The 17,970-nt window shown below is 27.7% G+C and overlaps 4 protein-coding genes across 9 annotated transcripts in view; 1 reads left to right on the top strand and 3 right to left on the bottom strand.

Annotated features, from left to right (window-relative positions):
- Window positions 1-485: 485 nt before the first annotated feature.
- Window positions 486-10,406, bottom strand: LOC100748206 (tyrosine-protein kinase Src42A). 4 transcript variants are annotated; one of them, XM_033319191.1, is made up of 7 exons: window positions 9,955-10,406; window positions 6,989-7,327; window positions 6,192-6,313; window positions 5,881-6,044; window positions 2,942-3,263; window positions 2,507-2,842; window positions 486-2,418 (listed from the first exon to the last, which is right to left on the bottom strand). In XM_033319191.1, the coding sequence occupies exons 1-7, from the start codon at window positions 10,011-10,013 to the stop codon at window positions 2,210-2,212; spliced, it is 1,551 nt and encodes a 516-aa protein (XP_033175082.1). In that variant the 5' UTR covers window positions 10,014-10,406; the 3' UTR covers window positions 486-2,209. The 4 variants fall into 4 exon arrangements, with proteins under 4 accessions (XP_033175082.1, XP_003487134.1, XP_003487132.1 ...); XM_003487086.4 differs by having other exon boundaries at window positions 2,942-3,269; window positions 9,955-10,404; XM_003487084.4 differs by lacking the exon at window positions 9,955-10,406 and adding an exon at window positions 8,906-9,056 and having other exon boundaries at window positions 2,942-3,269; window positions 6,989-7,704.
- A 406-nt stretch (window positions 10,407-10,812) lies between these two features.
- LOC100748478 (ubiquitin carboxyl-terminal hydrolase 14) lies at window positions 10,813-13,332 on the bottom strand. 2 transcript variants are annotated; one of them, XM_003487087.4, is made up of 6 exons: window positions 13,145-13,332; window positions 12,858-13,036; window positions 12,296-12,760; window positions 11,915-12,184; window positions 11,546-11,834; window positions 10,813-11,466 (listed from the first exon to the last, which is right to left on the bottom strand). In XM_003487087.4, the coding sequence occupies exons 1-6, from the start codon at window positions 13,158-13,160 to the stop codon at window positions 11,192-11,194; spliced, it is 1,494 nt and encodes a 497-aa protein (XP_003487135.1). In that variant the 5' UTR covers window positions 13,161-13,332; the 3' UTR covers window positions 10,813-11,191. The 2 variants fall into 2 exon arrangements, with proteins under 2 accessions (XP_003487135.1, XP_033175047.1); XM_033319156.1 differs by having other exon boundaries at window positions 12,858-13,049; window positions 13,145-13,320.
- Window positions 13,333-13,548: 216 nt separating this feature from the next.
- Window positions 13,549-15,781, bottom strand: LOC100748806 (guanine nucleotide-binding protein subunit beta-5). Of its 2 annotated transcripts, none has more exons than XM_024365504.2 (6): window positions 15,436-15,781; window positions 15,161-15,350; window positions 14,930-15,066; window positions 14,741-14,859; window positions 14,303-14,660; window positions 13,549-14,198 (listed from the first exon to the last, which is right to left on the bottom strand). In XM_024365504.2, exons 2-6 carry the CDS (start codon window positions 15,264-15,266, stop codon window positions 13,869-13,871), a joined length of 1,050 nt encoding a protein of 349 aa, XP_024221272.1. In that variant the 5' UTR covers window positions 15,267-15,350; window positions 15,436-15,781; the 3' UTR covers window positions 13,549-13,868. The 2 variants fall into 2 exon arrangements, with proteins under 2 accessions (XP_024221272.1, XP_003487139.1); XM_003487091.4 differs by having other exon boundaries at window positions 15,161-15,368.
- Window positions 15,782-16,386: 605 nt separating this feature from the next.
- The window catches only part of LOC100748996 (ATP synthase subunit alpha, mitochondrial), a 4,871-nt gene continuing 3,287 nt past the window's right edge, over window positions 16,387-17,970 (top strand). The window contains exons 1-3 of the mRNA XM_003487092.4: window positions 16,387-16,600; window positions 16,923-17,033; window positions 17,125-17,474. Coding sequence (XP_003487140.1) covers window positions 16,535-16,600; window positions 16,923-17,033; window positions 17,125-17,474 — 527 coding nt within the window. The 5' untranslated portion in view covers window positions 16,387-16,534. The remainder of the gene's footprint in view (window positions 16,601-16,922; window positions 17,034-17,124; window positions 17,475-17,970) is intronic.

Raw genomic sequence — 17,970 nt, forward strand, 5'->3', positions numbered from 1 at the left:
ATCATTATATTTCACACAATTAATACTTATATACCACTGTATTCTTCGCTCCTTTAATTAAAAGATCAGTGAAAAAATTATTGAGCTTACTGTATAAAAATCATGCAGACATTTTACGCTTTAATGAAATTTTCATATATATATAAAAAGCATTTCATTATATTCAAATAAAACTGTACAAAATATAAATATATATGCTTATATAAAAATTTACTTTTGTACAAAGTGCCTGATATCCTACATAAATGATTTTTTAAATTCTTACTATCATCAGTTTTAATACTATTTAATACCAGCAATATAATTTCTTAAAATAATAGTACACAAAAATGCTTTAAATTAATTATCAGATGACCACAGAAACATAATTAAACATTCTTTTACTTAAGTTTAAGTAATGTTCTGTTTTTACTTTAATTCTTAGTATAATATTGTGTCATTATACAGTTTCATTTCCTTTTTCGTTTTATAATAATAGCATGATAGCTGTTTCTTTATATTTATTTGGCAGTACGTCTTATGTTCATGAAAAGAATGGTGTAAACGTATTTAACACCATAAATGTTCACAATAGAATAGTGGTCTCTGACTAGACAAATTTTGTTTATTTTTGATCATTATTTTGTATATCCATCTATATAAAAGGCATAAAATGAAACATATTACAAATTCTGTGTGTTCACACATATCTAACATCTTAATGTCTTTTTATAAACGAAATAAACTTGTTTTCATACAATTTTGAGAAGTATACATTATATAGAAATAATGGAAATTTTTCCAAAAAGAAAGTAAATATTAATAAATACGGCATCAAATGCAAATATAGATAATCTAAGACATGTATAATATATTTACTCTATTTACTCTAAAGACTCTTAATAAAGCCAAAATGAAACAAACAGTTCTAATATATTCCCAAAAATTGTATTGCTTCATTTAGAGATTATAATTTTCAGAAGTATTGATAAAAGATGACATCTATCAACCTAAGAAATTAAAAACATAAGTTATAGTGTACAAATATGTAAAAATGAAAAATTTGAGTTTGGAAGTTAGAAATAGCGATAATAAACTGAAGTAATACGAAAAAATAATCAACTGAATAATTAATAGCAACGAATACTAATTTGAAATTCTAAGATTATAACCTATTTTATACTATTAAATAAAAAATTCAAATATAATAGTTTACATGCTTCTCTAGTAATGTTAATACCCTTGTATACTTTCTTATGTTATCTTACACACGTATTATATTTTTTATGAACAGTTAGGAATAATTTTTAGATTAAATACATTGCTTTTAGTTAATATGTGTTTTTTCAAGAATAACTGAGAGTTAACATATGCAAAAAAAGAGAAAAGAAAACAGTGAAAAGTAATAATAAATATTCATAAAATTTATCTTACATGTATGTTGGCTTAACAGGCCACTTATGAGTTTTCAACAGATTATATCTGATAAATTTTGAACACTAAATGTGTCATACTTGCGAATTCTTAATAATAAATTAACAATTATAATAATAATAAAAGTATGTGAGTATATATATAAATAAATAAGAAGGAATGATAAATCAAGACAGACAATAATCCTTCTTACTGCTACATAATAGATGCTTGAAATTGTAATGTAAACAATCTTCCAAAAACATTGGCTTAAATTGGCTGTGCAGTATCTAAATATTTTGTTACATCAAATTTGTAATACATCTGACAATCGTATTATCTCGTCAAGGTTAATAAACAACAAATTTTTAATTAAAAATTGTTAACTCCCATAAATACTGTCCAACAGATGCTATTAATACCGACGTTTACACGTTCAGAATATAATTTTCCAAAATAAAATTTAAACTATGTCATTGCTTTTAAAAGCCACTAATTAACGATTCAATGTTCGTTCGTGTGTAATCATTCATGAATTGACAAAATTGTTCTATAATTTTATGGCAGCCAGAATATATAACAAAAGCAATTGGCGTGATCATATTGCTAAAAAAATAAACCGTATTTATAGTTTATAGAAAGAAGACTATTCTTCAGTATAAAGTATACTCTCTCAAATATCACAAACATCCGTATTCTGAATTTAACTGTTAATTATAATAATCTGCATTTATCGTTCATACAGAATATCTATTATATCTTGCTGATAGAAATCATAACGAAATATGTTATAAGAACTATAAACTGTTTTAATATTTTAATATGCAGATGCTTCCTTATACTCAGAACCTTCCATGGTGAAGAAATCTTCCAGTTTCCATTGTAATGTTTCGAAAGTTGGCCTCTTCATTGGATCTTTGTTCCAACACTCTAACATGATATCATACAATGCAGTTGGACAACCAGGTGGACATGGCATTCTGTATCCATGTTCTACTTGATGAAGAACTTCAGCATTTGTCATACCTATAAAATTAAAAATAATTAGATACTATTTTTTTAAATCTTTATTACTAAAAATCACTACAAAATTTAAATTTGAAGATATATTTACCAGGATATGGTATTCTACCATAAGTAACCAATTCAGTCAGAAGAATACCAAATGACCACACATCAGATTTAATACTGAATTTGCTATAATTTGCAGCCTCAGGTGCAGTCCATTTAATGGGGAAGCGTGCACCTATTCGGGCTTCATACTCATCTTCTTTAATAAGCCTAGCTAAACCAAAGTCTGCAATCTTCACAACATTTAATTCTGCTACTAATACATTTCGAGCAGCTAAATCTCGATGGATATAATTTTGTGACTCAAGATACGCCATACCTGCTGCAATTTGTGCAGCCATATCAATTAATCGTTGTAAATTTAATGTTTTTCCTTTCCCTGTTGGAAAAGTTATAACATGTGTAAAAATGAACAAACAGATAAATAAATATTGAATAGATTACAGATTGAAATAATTAAAAAGTACAATTTTGTTACCTTGCAAATATTCTAACAAACTACCATTCCTCATTAATTCTGTGATGATGTAAATAGGTTCCTCCAAAGTACAAACAGCATATAATTGAATTAACTTTGCATGACGAAGTTTCTTCATAATTTGTGCTTCTGCTAAGAAATCTTTAGGATCCATAGTTCCTGGTTTTAATGTCTTTATTGCTACTGCAGTTGTATTATTCCAAGATCCTTCCCACACTTCTCCAAATTGACCCTGGCCTAATTTTCTCACAAATTTGAGAGATGAACGGTCAATCTCCCATTGATCTCTTGTACGATGACTAAGACCCTCAGTTACAGGTTTCTCAACCTATCAACAAAATTAAGTATATGCCAGTCAATGACTGTTAAACTTTTTAGTTGTTTTAAATGAATATATTTCTATGGCATTAATAGCAAATATTCCTTTGCAAGTTGTACACTAATAAATAAGATAGAGAAACTTAAATCATATATTAACTGAAGTTCTAAAATTCCTTGAAGAAATTCGGAGAATTGTTCTTACTTTCTATTAATACAAACCTAAATAGAAGCCCTTTAAGGATGTTGCTTAGGCTGCATAACTGCTTATTAAGTTTTTAATGATTTTATTATAAGATGTAACAAATAACAAGTGTTGCTTAAATTAAAATATCTAATCTAATGGTAATACCATAAAAAATAAAAGAAATAGTGGCTATTATGCAAGATGCAAGTGATTAAAAGCAAATTTCAAATTATTTAATTTCATGCCTTTTGACATTTGAGTGATTTTATAAAGAAGATTATTTTAGATCTCAATAAATATAGTAGCTAAGGTATGTGAAATATAATTTTAAAATAATGTTTTGTTGTAGATGAATCTTTATTCTTGACATATAATGTTTCTCAAAAGTCATTAATACTTATTTTTATAGATAAGAATATAAAGTCATCAAATATAATTTCAGGAACTTAGTAATTGAACACTTATGCACGGTCCAAGACATAAATGTATACACTATAGTTTATTTATTGTAAAGTATGTACATTATCAACAAGAATATAGCACCATATTTGAACTGTTTTAACACAAAATGCCCTCAATGCCTCAAAGTTGAGTTAAAAGAAAGTATAAAAAAATATAGAAGATAATTTCAATCACTGAGAGCATTAAACCATATAATTTAATAAGACAAAAGCGTCTTTTTAATTATTTTATGAACTTTTCTTGCTTCATTTCATTAAAAATTGTTCAGAAAATATATAAGGTTCATTAGATAGGAAGGAAATCTGTTTTAAAATTCTTGGATGTGTATATAAACACAAAAAAGAATTTTAAAACTTAAATTTTAAAAACTGATCTATGAATTTAAATTCCACATACAGGATATCTCGAACACCAGTAAAAAATATATTACTTATTTTTCCTTTAATATATTATTTATATAATATTATTTAATATAATACAGTATAATATAATACAGCATAATAACAGTCTTTCTTCATTTGTATAATCAATACTAAATGATGTGGATAATTTAGTAGGAAAGTTAAGAATTTATTTGAGATATCCTGTATATTAGATAGATTTAAGCACACAAATATTGATACTAGAATATGATCATCTGTTGTAGATTGCATAAAAAAATTTGTGTTGAATATTGTCATAATTAACAATACATCAAAGTAGCACATACAGACACATAGACGCAAATTTATCTTATTTTTTAATGTGTGCTTTCAATCCTATTGTTTCTAAGAAAGAGCTATAGAATTTAGCAATGTTATGCCAGATTATGAAAGAAAGTGAATTTTCTAGATGAAGAATGATCTAATGTCTTTGAAACATGATTCCATATAGGACGGGCTTGTGCTGTATGTACAGGCCAAAGATATAGTGGAAAGCATTTATGTTACAAAGAAAATTAACATGTTATGTCATATTGGGACATTCAATTTACCAAGAAAATCCAGCGGGAGGTAAGGTAAGCAATAACAGAGAAACAAACATAGTCTATTCAGAGATCAAACTTTGCAAGATTATTTATCAAACTAAAAGCTGTTTTCAAACCATAACTTTTTTTTAAATAAATAGCGGAAATATATATGATACAATATACAAATGTATATATATATATGATTTTCCATTAAAAGTAACAATGTATGTTCTCCTTAAAGATTAATTAAAAGTTAAAGAAAACAATTGTTTTACACATACTTATAAATACAAAAATTCCTTATTACATCTTGATTAACATTCAAATTAGTGCTCCTTTTTATTAATATATTTAAATACATTTCCTAACAATGTTGTAAATAAGAAATATAAAATAAGAATTTAGTAAAGTATATATAAAACTTCATTCTGTATCTTGAACTGTGATTTTTGTGCAATATATTATTTTCGAATGTTTTTCCAATAACATTTATTAAAAAATATATATGCAATTATTATTATAGCTACTAAATATATAATTTTATAGAGCAAAGTCTAACTGGAGTTTAGACAGTGCTATTAATATGTAATAAATATAATATGTAAATGTAATTTAAATAGTTGTTAAAATGATTGAATCTAATTTATTTATACCATTTTATTTATTCTCTGTACAAACTTAATCACATTGTAGATTCGTGTACAATAAAGGTCAAAAATCATGCATTTGTGTTTTTACTTTAAGTCTCATATTATATATGGGTTATATTTAACATCAAGGGATTTCTGCAAAGTTAATAAATATTAGAACAGAAACTTTAAAACAAATTTTTGTTGAATCACTGAAGAAATCCCTTGATAAATATTGAAAAAAATTTAATAATTAAGCAATACATTATATTCTTTAGTAAAATGGTGGTATATCATTAAAAACCAATTTTATACATGCAGCAAGCTGTCTAAACTCCATTTATGTGACATAGGATTGCAAGAAATATTGATTTAACTAAGAATTTCATCTTACCTGTACACAGGGCTTGCAGAGATTTACACACAGCCCATCAGCATCTTTACTATAATGTTCGACAAGATCTTGAAGGTTCCTGAATGTAGTTCTTCTAGCAATGAAGAAACCACCTTCATCCAGTTGTCTAATGCGGTAGTGTTTAACTGTATCACCATCGCGTACTACAAAAAATTTTTATCGTATTATTATTCTTAAAAGTACATCTGCAATATATTGAAAATATAGTAAATATTTATTGTGAGCATGTGCTTCACTGTAGTGATTAAATTTTATATTTTTGATACGTATTCAAATATGTATTAACTTACCCGAAAGAGAATAATCATTGTGTCGACTTTCAGAATCTCTAATTAAGAATGCACCATGATCATTTTCAGGAAGCAATAACTTCTTCTCTGCCTCAATTCGTTTAATTTTTCTGAAGTACCATCTACAAAAAGTAAAAATAATTAAAATATTAAATAAAATAAGAAATATTTTAACATATACAAAAATAATAATTTAATATTTGATTGGTCAATATAAAAAAAAGGATAAAACTATTTTTTTCTTTAATATTTTTACATTCATATAGAAATAAAAAGAAGGGAAATACTGCTTATTTAAACTGATTGATAATCAGAACTGTCCACCCATATTAATAAAACCTAAGAGGCAATACATGTACTGTTAGTGAAAGCAAGGTCGCATTGACTAGTTGACTATATAGAGAGAAATTTATTAGGTGAAAATATAATAAAGGAAAGTCAACAAACTAAGGTTTAGTACATGTTTTCAATCATTATCATGTCTGCAGTATATTCCATGTATATATTTCTTATATATAATAAATTTGAAATATTTTTTAAATGAATGCATAACTGTAAAGTTTCATGTGATATGCATTCCAAATACAAGCATGTTAATCCTATATCATCATTCATCAAGATATAGCTATTAATCTATATTTATTGCAATAAAAAAATATATTTTTTTAAGTTATTATTATAGAATTACACAAAACAAATATTTTTACTGTACACGTAAATTTTTTAGTATGTACATATATCAAACAAAAAATATTTAGAAAAAAATTAATGTAGATGTCGGTAAAAATATAACTTACGGTTCTGCTTCTATAGATTTTAACTTTGCAACATAATTGCTGGGAATATATCCTTCTTGTCGAGTTCTTTTACTTCTAGCTAACCACCAATCTCCTTGAGTATCATTTAAGATTTCTAAATGTTCACCTTTTCTGAAGCTTAAATCTTCATCTGTACGTGCATCATAATCATAAAGTGCAACAAAAATTTTTGCAGTTGGCACATCCGCATCTGGGATTTGTGGCATAGGCCTAATAGGATCTGGAGGTGGTGTTGGCACTGGACTAGCTTGAGATGCAACTGCCTCTATATTAGGGTTGCCTATTCTATCAGGCTTTTCTTTTTCTGTATCTGTTGGACTGCTGAAACAATTACCCATTTTTTGTATGTAGTTTCAACTTGTCCACTATTTGAATTCACTGCCACTGAGTCATGAAATATAAAAATTTTTTTTGCAAATGTTCTTGCAATGTTCTTATGTTTGATCCTTTTGCATGAATATTGAGCTATGATTATGTGAATATAAAATTTTCATAATACACATTTCGTGATGCAAATGTGCAAAGTAAACACTAAAATACACTTTGGTTTTTAAAACGTTTGGATAAAGCCCACTAAGAAACACGGAAAAATGCATATGAGTTTTCAAAATCAGACATAATTTGTAAAATCGGCAACTTTTTTCTCGAAGCTTCTCTTCTTCTTCTCAAGAAACTTGCAATTCTTTCGTCGATATCTATTGTGATAAACATTGAACACTTGTAATTATTTAAAGGTTTTAATAAAGGCTACATATAATAAATACGAATGTTTATTCGAATAGTCACTGATAACGATGACACTTCATCGCGTCACTATATAACCGTAACACAAAACAGAGATATGCTCTATTAGTATACGCATTTTCGTCGAGTTCGCGCTGATCCAAGCTTGACGTCATAATATGGCACTTTTGCGATTTAGGTTAGGATGCAAATCACCAATTTCTTTGCTATTTATTATCATTATTATTTAATGCCATTTCTAACAAATAAATATGAATCTTTTAATTTTATTAATGCCAATAATATGTTTCCGCTGAATGTTTATTCATTGTCAAAATCATTTTATTGAAATGATCTTTTTAAATAAAAAAGTAATAAAAGCAACAAAATATTAAAAAATAATAAATCGTGCTATAAATTTTCTCGTTTTATAATATTAGAATATAGTATTTTGTGTATTTTACCAAATAGAAAATAACAAACAAATTAATTCAGAAACTTGAACCAAGATAATATGAAAAATATTAATATAAGCATTTCATTACACTTACATCAGTTTTGCTCTTTATTTACGCAAATATATAAAAATATTTCGTTGTTCCGAAAAAAAATAAATAATGTAAAAATATCATTTTAAAAAATCTGATGAATATAGAATTAAAAAAGGTATATGATTTAAGGGTATAAAGACTAACAGATACATCCAATTTTCGATTTCCCAAATTCATACTCCTAACATTTCTCTTTTGATAACAACTAGTAGTCAGTAATACTATTTGAAAAAAATATATAAAAATTTTGATGAAATTCAACAAAAATCAAAGGAGAAAAGATTTCTATACGGATAACAGAGCCCGCTCGATTTGAACTTGTTCCACCGGTTCATTACAATATCCAGGAACAATGCAAATTCTCTTACACCGGAAGAAGATCATTCTTTTCCTATCGTTGATTTTTTAGCACTGGCATTGCATAGTTGCAAGAATTTTCAGAAGCATGGCGATAACCAATGGTTAGAAGAAACGTGGACAACATAATGGAAAGTAACGTCGCCATTGCATTAAATCAGATCCGTCAAAATCCTAATTTTCACATGTGCGATACCGAAAACAGCGAAGAATAAAACACACATCAAATTTATCGTAAAAAAATACAATTATGAAATGAACGTACTTCGTGTAGTACTTTAAGACACATCTAAGATTATTTATCTCGAGAACAAACGCGACAAGCGAACAAACTTTTCATGAGAAACCGACGGAGAGGTGAAAACACCCATGGTGAAGGTAGCCAACGACATATAGATTTCGGATGAGTTCGGCTATGAATCCGAAGTTAACCGAACCTTTACCATCCCCCAATCAAAGATGCAAGTGGATTGCTACATAATCTTGTATTTAATATATAGAAGATATTATGGGATGCTTATTACATTCTTATAATTAAAAAAATAAGTTTAAATATTTTAATAATTGTTAAAACTGAATAATAAAGAAAATTTTGGGAAAGATATCATTGATTGATTTAGCAGAAATAAAAGGACAATCAAATATCCTTTTAACGAAAAAAAATAGTGTTACATGCTCAATTACTTCATACGTAATTATAAAAGATACTAAAGTGATATCTTCGAATATTTTTTATATTCCATGATCCTAAGATAGTAACGAGAAAAATTGTAATTTGAATATTTTTTGAAAACTGAATTTATGCATTTATTACATAATCATATATTTTTTAATTTTAATTATTAATATTAAAATTTAGAAAAATAACTATTAATATACCTGATGATAATAACATTATTATAGTTCCCATTATAGATAATTAATAAAAATTATTGAAATAAAAGACGATTGTGAACGAAACTATAAATCAGTTATTTATATACATATACATATGTTCTGCGTGAATGACCTATTTATTTCTTTCACATTATTAATTAATTATATTTATGCATTTCATTATCAGATGAGAAAAAATAGATATCTTAAATACTTTCCAAAATTATTAAATGCTCAAATATAGTGAAATATTTAATAGAATTGATATTTAATATATTTAATATATAAGAATGACATTAAATTCAAGATATATTAATTATTATAATATTATAGTATAATATAATTATTTTATATTATACATTAATAATCAAATAAATATAATAAACATAAACAATGCACATTATCATCACTTAATTCATATACACAAAATGTAATTACCTGAAAAATCTACTGAAGAAATGTTCAAATGTTTTATTACGAAATGTTTTAGAATGCATTTTTGCGAACAATTTGGTTTATACATCCACGTAATCGTAATTTTCTAATTGTACTACGCGATATTTTTTGGTAAATTATGCGATAAAAGTAAAACTGAGAACCGCAACGAATGATATCTGTAACAGCACTGCTTAGTTATTTCAAACTATCTATCTTATTTTTTTCATATATACATACACATGTACGTATATACAAGAATATATCGTATCGTGCTTTTATACATACATACATATGTGTGTGTATTAGATCCATTTATTACATTATCAGATTGTATCGTTTTATCCAGTTACGTCTTGGTAGATATAGATAAATCAATAGTTATACTAAATATATCTCATCAAATTTGATATTATTTTACTATTGGAATTTAATCCAAATATATATTGAAATACCCAATAGTTTAAAGTAATTATTTATAATATACTGTAGAAAATATTTTAAAGAGTCAATAATATTTTTTGGAAATGCTTTCATAAAAACATATCCGAGGAAGGTGATAAAAGTAATAAAAAAGTAGAAATTCTAATTTTCAATAAATCTGAACAAAGTCAAATAGAATAAAATTTAGTCTTACTCATATAATAACTTTTTAAAAATGTTGTCTTAAATATTTAAATTTTCAACTTCTTTCATTTTTTGCAGTAGTGAATAATACGAAATTATAATGGTAGTTAAAAATATAAATATCTCTTGAATATATGATAGTTCATTTATATTTACATTGCATATCATAAGGATACTATACACGTTCATATATTTTCGATATATTTTCTAAAGTTAAATTAAATATGGATGAAATTAATTTTAATTGCAATTTTATTGTAATGTTATAAAAGAACACTTTAATGGTTTACAATTATCTATTTTTATGTAATTCAAAGATTCGTTATCACCACGTTTTTTTAAGCGTATAAAATCAATGAATGTACATAGATCTTGCGTATTCACATTATGCAAAAATTATATACGTAATGCATCGTTATTAGATTTCTATAATTCAGTAAAAAATAATTGCTATTGATTTTACGAATGGTATTCTATAGACCTTAATATTGAAATTATATTGATGATCGTTTGTATAAAAAAAAAAATGCATTTTTATCGAATAGATGCAAGTTGGAACTGTGTTCCATTTGTCTTAATCTTTATGGAAATTTGTTGGTTATATATATAAGAATTATTTAGTAAGTGAATCCTCATTGTCATCTGAATCAGGTACTTCTAAAATTTTTGGACCATATAAAAGAACATATGCGCAATGCCAATCGCCACCACCGCTAAGTTTTAGTACTTCTTCACTAGTTACAGCGGTAACGTTCTCGTCGTCACATTTTAACCATGTATCACTTTTCTGTCTAACCCAAGCTACATAATGGCCACTACTACTTGATCGTCCCCTATGTGTTAGGACTGCTTGTAATGTATAATAACCGCTGTTATTTGATCCTATATCTGTAATTATAACAATATATATAACAATACAAACATATTATTTTACTATTGATTTCTAATCTCTGTATAACTTTATTACCATCTGGAAACCAAAATGGTTCTTGTTTAACTTTCTTTTTACTTTCTGTTTTATCTTTCCTATTGATTATGTTACGCGATTCTTCCACTAAACGATCTTCGTATTCTTTAAATTTTTCTCGCATTGGTGTAAGTTTAGTTTGAAGTTCACTGCTACACAATTCAAAAACATCGAATTCAAGAGGAAATTTAACATCTTTGAGAATTTTTGCATTAATTGCTTCTTTTTCTTTATAATAAAAGCGTACAAATTGGATTGTTAAATATGCTGGCAATCTGCTAATTTTTGACTGTAAAATATATTATCTTCATTAAATGGAAATATTAATGGATTAAAACATAAAAGTTTGTATTGTATAATATTTTTTACCGTTTTCGTATACACTGCATCTCTGCCAAGAGTTGGTGACATTTTTGTAATTTGCTCCTGCATTTTATTTCTAAGTCCAGAATGCATGTATTTAACCTCTGTAGAAATAAAACAACTCAATTGTAAAAATTCTTCTTTTCCCTTAGTAGGAGGTTCATCCTCAGATTCTATACATTTTAACTCTGTATTAAATGTTCCTCCAAAATACTGTTCAATTAATGAACGTGGCTTGTAACTTTGTCCATTATTTTCTAAGGCAACAGGATTTTCCTACGATTAATTAACACATATGAATAAAATTTTTCTATATAGGTATAATATTTAAAATATATTATTAGTTATATATATAGTTTAAAACATAATGTTGGGTCACTTCGTAACCTTCGCTGGTAATTTTTGTTGCAACATTCTAATAAGTTCAGTCCAACATTCATTAGCATCCTGTTGCTGAAATCCACCATGCTCAGATTTTTCAGCAAATCTTGGAAATGCTAGATGCATCATTTGGACAAGGACAACAGGTGGCAACGATGATCCTTTGTCCATACTATCATACAAATCTCTTAACGCAGCCGTTATACTTTGTGCAGGTACAAGCGATGAACTACCAGCAGCTGCAAGTCCTCCTGAAAAATTCTTTAGAGCATCTCTCAACTCTGGAACAGTTTTTAGGCACTGTACAGTTGCATTAAGATAACAAGTATTTCCTAAGTTTGTCAAGCCAGCTGGTAAATCTAAAGCAGTAGCTAATGCAGATTCATTCATATCTTCTAAAAATAATGGTTTTTCAGTTGGCTCTGCTGGTACATCTTCTTCCTTAGAGCCCATCATTAAAACAGTAATACCCTATAAAAAAATTAAAATGATAAAAGATTTATTCTTTGATTTTAAGTCGTAAAATATATTTATTATTCATAGAAACATTAGTCCTATTATTCCTTACATCTTTCAACTTGATATTGCCCCAATCATCATCCTTTAATGTCATTCCTTTTAACATAACTTTTTGCCTTTCAGGCTGTACTCCTGTCAGTGCAAAAAGTTGTGCTTTAAACAACATTGGTTCTTCATCTGTATTAACTTCTACATTAGGAAAGTGTTCTTTTCCCCATTTTACTTTAACTAAAACAGAATACTTTACATATCAAATACTGAAAACCGTTCGATATAAAATTAAATAAAAAAATTTAAGGTTAGTCTTTCAATATCTCGAATTTTTCCAATACATACTCGAATATTGAGGCATTTCTTCTCTTTTATTTAAGTATGTTTGGTTTTTCTTTAATTTATACCACTTAATTTACAAAATATTTTTTACTGGTGATTATTAACATGCATAAACTGCACCGTCAGGCATTCACGTACTATACATACGTATGTACATCTACACTCCCATTCATACATACATATGTATGCAAGATACAAGCATTCATATATAGTATATAGATCTAAGAGCGCAGAACTTGTACTTGGTAGCTGGCCAGCTGATTGAAAAATTAAGAAATTTATATCATATCTCATATAATTGTATTTTTTATGTAATTTAAATTGAATAATGCATGAAAAAAGTGGCAAATAATATTAAATATGCATGAATTAAATTTTTATTAAGTTTCATACAAGATAATACTGTATTTGATTAAATAGATATTCTATTTGCAGAATTTCCTATAAATTAGGACCAGCCTAAAAATTATTAATTTTAAGCTATCACATTGTTATGATCGTGATAATCACGATTTTTAATTTCACTTATTTTCTACAATGTATGTATAATAATTATAACAATATTTTTTTATGTTACAATATTGATGTATCTTATCAGTTTAAAACACTTTAATTAAAAACAAAATGTAACGTCGTCATACAATTTCTAAAATTTACATCTTGCACAGAAAAAATTATAACTTTTATTTAACAATATGGCAAGATAATAGATGTGATTTTATTAAAATTAAGCCCAAACTCGTAGAGTTGAATCCCAGCTTCCAGTTGAAAGAGCAGTTCCATCTGGAGAAACTCGTAAACAAGATACTCGATTTTCATGTCCATATAAAAACGCAACTCGTTGACATTTTAGAGTATCCCATATATTTACAGTATAATCATTATAACCAGCAAACAGTAAACGTCCACTAACGCTTAGATCGACTGCATTTGCTCCAAATATTATACTTTCTTTTGCATAAACTGCTATTTCTCTATCTGCACGTAGATCAAAAAGACGGCAAGTTGCATCATCAGAACCTGTTGCCACTGCATCACCACCTGGATGAAATTTTACCTAAACTCAACATAACATGATGCAAATCATTTTCTTATAATAGCATTAGCTTAATCTTGTAACATTATCTATTTCACAAGTAATAAAGATAAATTTTTACATACAGAATTAACATCAGATTGATGTCCTTCAAAACTTTGAACACATTGACCAGTCCTCATATCCCATATCAAAACCATTTTATCACAACTACCAGAAACAAATGTATTACCAATTTCACTTGGTGCTAAATCAATAGACATAACATCACTTGAGTGACCAAGAAAATTTTGTAACAGTTGTCCACTTTCTACATCCCATAAAGAACAAGTACTATCTCCACAACCCGTTAGAATTTGTTGATCACTATTAGGAAATACACAACAAGACATATAAGATGTATGTGTAGCAACAGTTTTTTTACGAGTTGATACATCATCTTCTTGACTCAAAGGATATACAGTTACTTTATTATCTAACCCCCTACAAAAAAAATGAATATAACATTTAACATGTTACTAAAAAATTATTGTTATTTCATAAATCTTAAATACATTTAATACCCGCAAGCAACAAGAGTACCACTTGGAGCATAAGCACAAGCCATAACCCAGATAGTTGGCATAGTAAGAGCATGTTCTTTATTTGTTGTAAAAGCATCCCATATTATCATTTTGCCATCCTGAAGCCATTTTTATATTAAGAAATATTTTAAAAGTTTAAATAAAAAATAATTTTAGGTATATCCTGACCTGTGAGGAAGATACGATATGACGTTTATCTGGTGACCAATCAGAGCAAAGAACTTTTGCTTGATGACCTTTTAATACACGACGTGGTTTTACATTAATGCAACTAATTATTTCAAGTCTATCTGCTACACTAGCAACTGAAATATAATATTAATTATTATATTTTACTATAATTGATTTTCCTATAAATTTTTATTACATCATGATGCAAAGATTAAAAGTTAATATTACGGGTAATATCGTTCAATTTCTGTCGTTCATCTTCTAAACGTATTTTTAGGCTTTCAGCTTCTTTTATTAATTTCTCTATATGTTCTGACTCAGTAACAGAATCCATATTTCTGTTTATAGAATACTAAATATTTCTTAACAGAAAGTATACTATTCCACTAAACAAGGTAACATTTTTGTATAAATGCTGCAAAAAATTTTCCTTTATCTAAAATGTGACTTTTAATTAAAACAATTTCTATATTGTTAAGTATAAAGTATAAACAATGAATTACCTGTCCTGTCACCTATAGACCTCGGAAAATAACTGCAGTGCAAATGTAGTTATTAATAAAGCAATAGATATTTTTCCACATGAATATACTTTCTCTGTCCTTCTCACTTCTTTTTGTATAATTTTCTCATTTGCTATTGCATAAAAAATTTGTTAACATATACTCCATAGGCAGTTGCGTCCAATAATCAATACGATACAACAATAACAAACTTTAGCGCCGGTGCAATGACGCTTTCATATTTAATCAACTTAACCTGAACATGACATTTCATAAAAGTAATAAAATTGCTTAATTTTTATACAAACTGAAAGCTACACGCCTAAATTTTGCATCCTAATTTCTTCTAATAAAATTTATTATTAGAAAAAATATTTTATTATTACAATATTATGCTGGTCTTACACTACCGAATGTAAGGAATATCAAGCAATATATACATATACTACCTATTGCATTTTAGGTAGTAAATTATTTACTTCTTAATTTATAGACAATTATAAAATTTTCAACATATTGAAAATCTAAATACGATTTTAAATATATATATATATTTTATTATGACAAAATGTATCACAGTTATATATAAAAGTAGCATTTCGTATTATATGTTATTTGTTTATATCTATATCATAAATATTAATTATATATTTATATATGTGAAAATAGACGCTCTAATGTAACGTTATTTTCATAATAAACATGAAATTATTGCATGATATCTATTTTAAATCTAAAATTTGGCGCCAATTGTTTTTAGTAGCATCGTGTAATTGCAGGTAACCTCGTACCCAAAATCTATTGTATTCAAATTTATACACGATGAAGTTAATTAATTATATATATACTTTAAAAAATTTTTTTGAAATATAGCTTATGTAATATACTTTTCATGCATTATAAAACACGAAAACATTAGATTTATGAATTAGTATATGTATCTGAATACGAGGTTACGCGCAGGTCGATGGATATCGACTTCCTGTCGGTAGGAATATTAGAGTGGGGCTGCATGAGACGTTTCTTCGGCTCGGTCTTGTCTTGTTCGCTTTTCTTTTTGGAACCCGTAGTCCGGTAAACGGGCTTGTAATATACCAAAATGGCTCTTCAATCCTTACGTTTGGCTCCTTCGATCGCAAGACAATTGTCGAATACTACGGTTCAGGTAATATAAGATACATAATTTCTTTTTTCCAATTTGTCTATGAAAGAATATTTAAATGGATCATGCCGACATTTTTCACTTTGCAATAACCACATGCACCCATACGTTTCTTATTATTAACTTTCATTTTTAAGGAAATGAAACATCTTTCATTAATTACAACCACTTTTATCGAAATTTTGTGACAGTTGAAATATACGTCACAAATTTTGCTCTTTGCGACAGATTACATAAACAGAATAGTATCAAGTTATGTAATAAGTATATGAGTAATATATTTTTATAGTATGTAATAACAATATGTTTTAATTTTACATTGTAGGTCAAATGGCGCCTTGCTATACCCTCTTCCAAATTCCATGTATCTAGCAGTCGGCGCTCTGCTGAAATTTCTTCCATTTTGGAAGAACGTATTCTTGGCACAACCGCTAAGGTAAAGTAATAAAGCTTATTAATATTTATAGTGCAATACTTATGTATATATAAATAACACAAATTTCAATCAAATGTTACATAATCTATAGGCTAATCTTGAAGAAACTGGAAGAGTGCTTAGCATTGGTGATGGTATTGCCCGTGTTTATGGTTTAAAAAATATTCAAGCAGATGAGATGGTGGAATTTAGTTCAGGATTAAAAGGCATGGCTTTGAACTTGGAGCCTGATAATGTTGGTGTTGTCGTTTTTGGCAATGATAGACACATTAAGGAAGGTGACATTGTCAAACGTACTGGAGCTATTGTTGATGTTCCGGTTGGAGAGGAATTGCTGGGACGTGTTGTAGATGCGTTAGGTAATCCTATAGATGGTAAAGGACCACTTAATAGTAAATTGAGATTCCGTATTGGTACCAAAGCACCTGGCATCATTCCTAGGTATTTATGTATCTCTTTATATAGATGCTATTACCTCTGCATTGTGCTTCCAATAACTTTCTATTATACATACTTTATATATATATATATATATATGTCGGAGATGAAAGAACACCGGAGTCTGTAATTGAACAATTGTAGTTATTCAATCCGATTGTAATTGTTCGAGAGTTGTGATAATGAGCTTGGGCTCGAGGCGACAGTCAGTCGTCGAACGTAGCCGCGGTTACGGGATGAACGCTTTGTCTAACAAAGGTATGGAGTAATTCTATAGCTCTCCATAAAAGAAATATTCGTGGCGACACGCGACAGTAAACATGCCAACGGTTTCTGTCCCGTGTCCTCGCCACACGCAGACCCTATTCTTCGAGTAAGATGATTGCCAGATGTCGATGCGTCTCCGCAGTACATGTTCGGCTAGCTTGAGGGCCCGTTATAAATCTTAAGATTTAGTCAACTAAAGTCCTTCAAACAGACAAACAGTCTTTGTCCCAAC

The sequence above is a fragment of the Bombus impatiens genome, unplaced genomic scaffold (assembly GCF_000188095.3).
Source record: "Bombus impatiens unplaced genomic scaffold, BIMP_2.2 scf_0136, whole genome shotgun sequence".
Classification (NCBI taxonomy): Eukaryota; Metazoa; Arthropoda; class Insecta; order Hymenoptera; family Apidae; genus Bombus; species Bombus impatiens.

Excerpts from the sequence above, each read along its gene's own strand:
- LOC100748206 (XM_003487086.4), bottom strand. The coding sequence starts at position 10,013 with ATGCATTCTAAAACATTTCGTAATAAAACATTTGAACATTTCTTCAGT. Across the intron at positions 7,328-9,954 it reads TTCTTCAGTAGATTTTTCAG|TCCAACAGATACAGAAAAAG; the intron begins GTAATTACATTT and ends TTGTTTCAGCAG. Across the intron at positions 3,270-5,880 it reads TCTGCAAGCCCTGTGTACAG|GTTGAGAAACCTGTAACTGA; the intron begins GTAAGATGAAAT and ends TTTTGTTGATAG.
- LOC100748478 (XM_003487087.4), bottom strand. Across the intron at positions 12,185-12,295 it reads AACAAAAATTACCAGCGAAG|GAAAATCCTGTTGCCTTAGA; the intron begins GTTACGAAGTGA and ends AATTAATCGTAG. Across the intron at positions 11,467-11,545 it reads ACCATTTTGGTTTCCAGATG|ATATAGGATCAAATAACAGC; the intron begins GTAATAAAGTTA and ends TTATAATTACAG.
- LOC100748806 (XM_024365504.2), bottom strand. The coding sequence starts at position 15,266 with ATGGATTCTGTTACTGAGTCAGAACATATAGAGAAATTAATAAAAGAA. Across the intron at positions 15,067-15,160 it reads GAAATTGAACGATATTACCC|TTGCTAGTGTAGCAGATAGA; the intron begins GTAATATTAACT and ends ATTATATTTCAG. Across the intron at positions 14,199-14,302 it reads ATCAATCTGATGTTAATTCT|GTAAAATTTCATCCAGGTGG; the intron begins GTATGTAAAAAT and ends TGTTGAGTTTAG.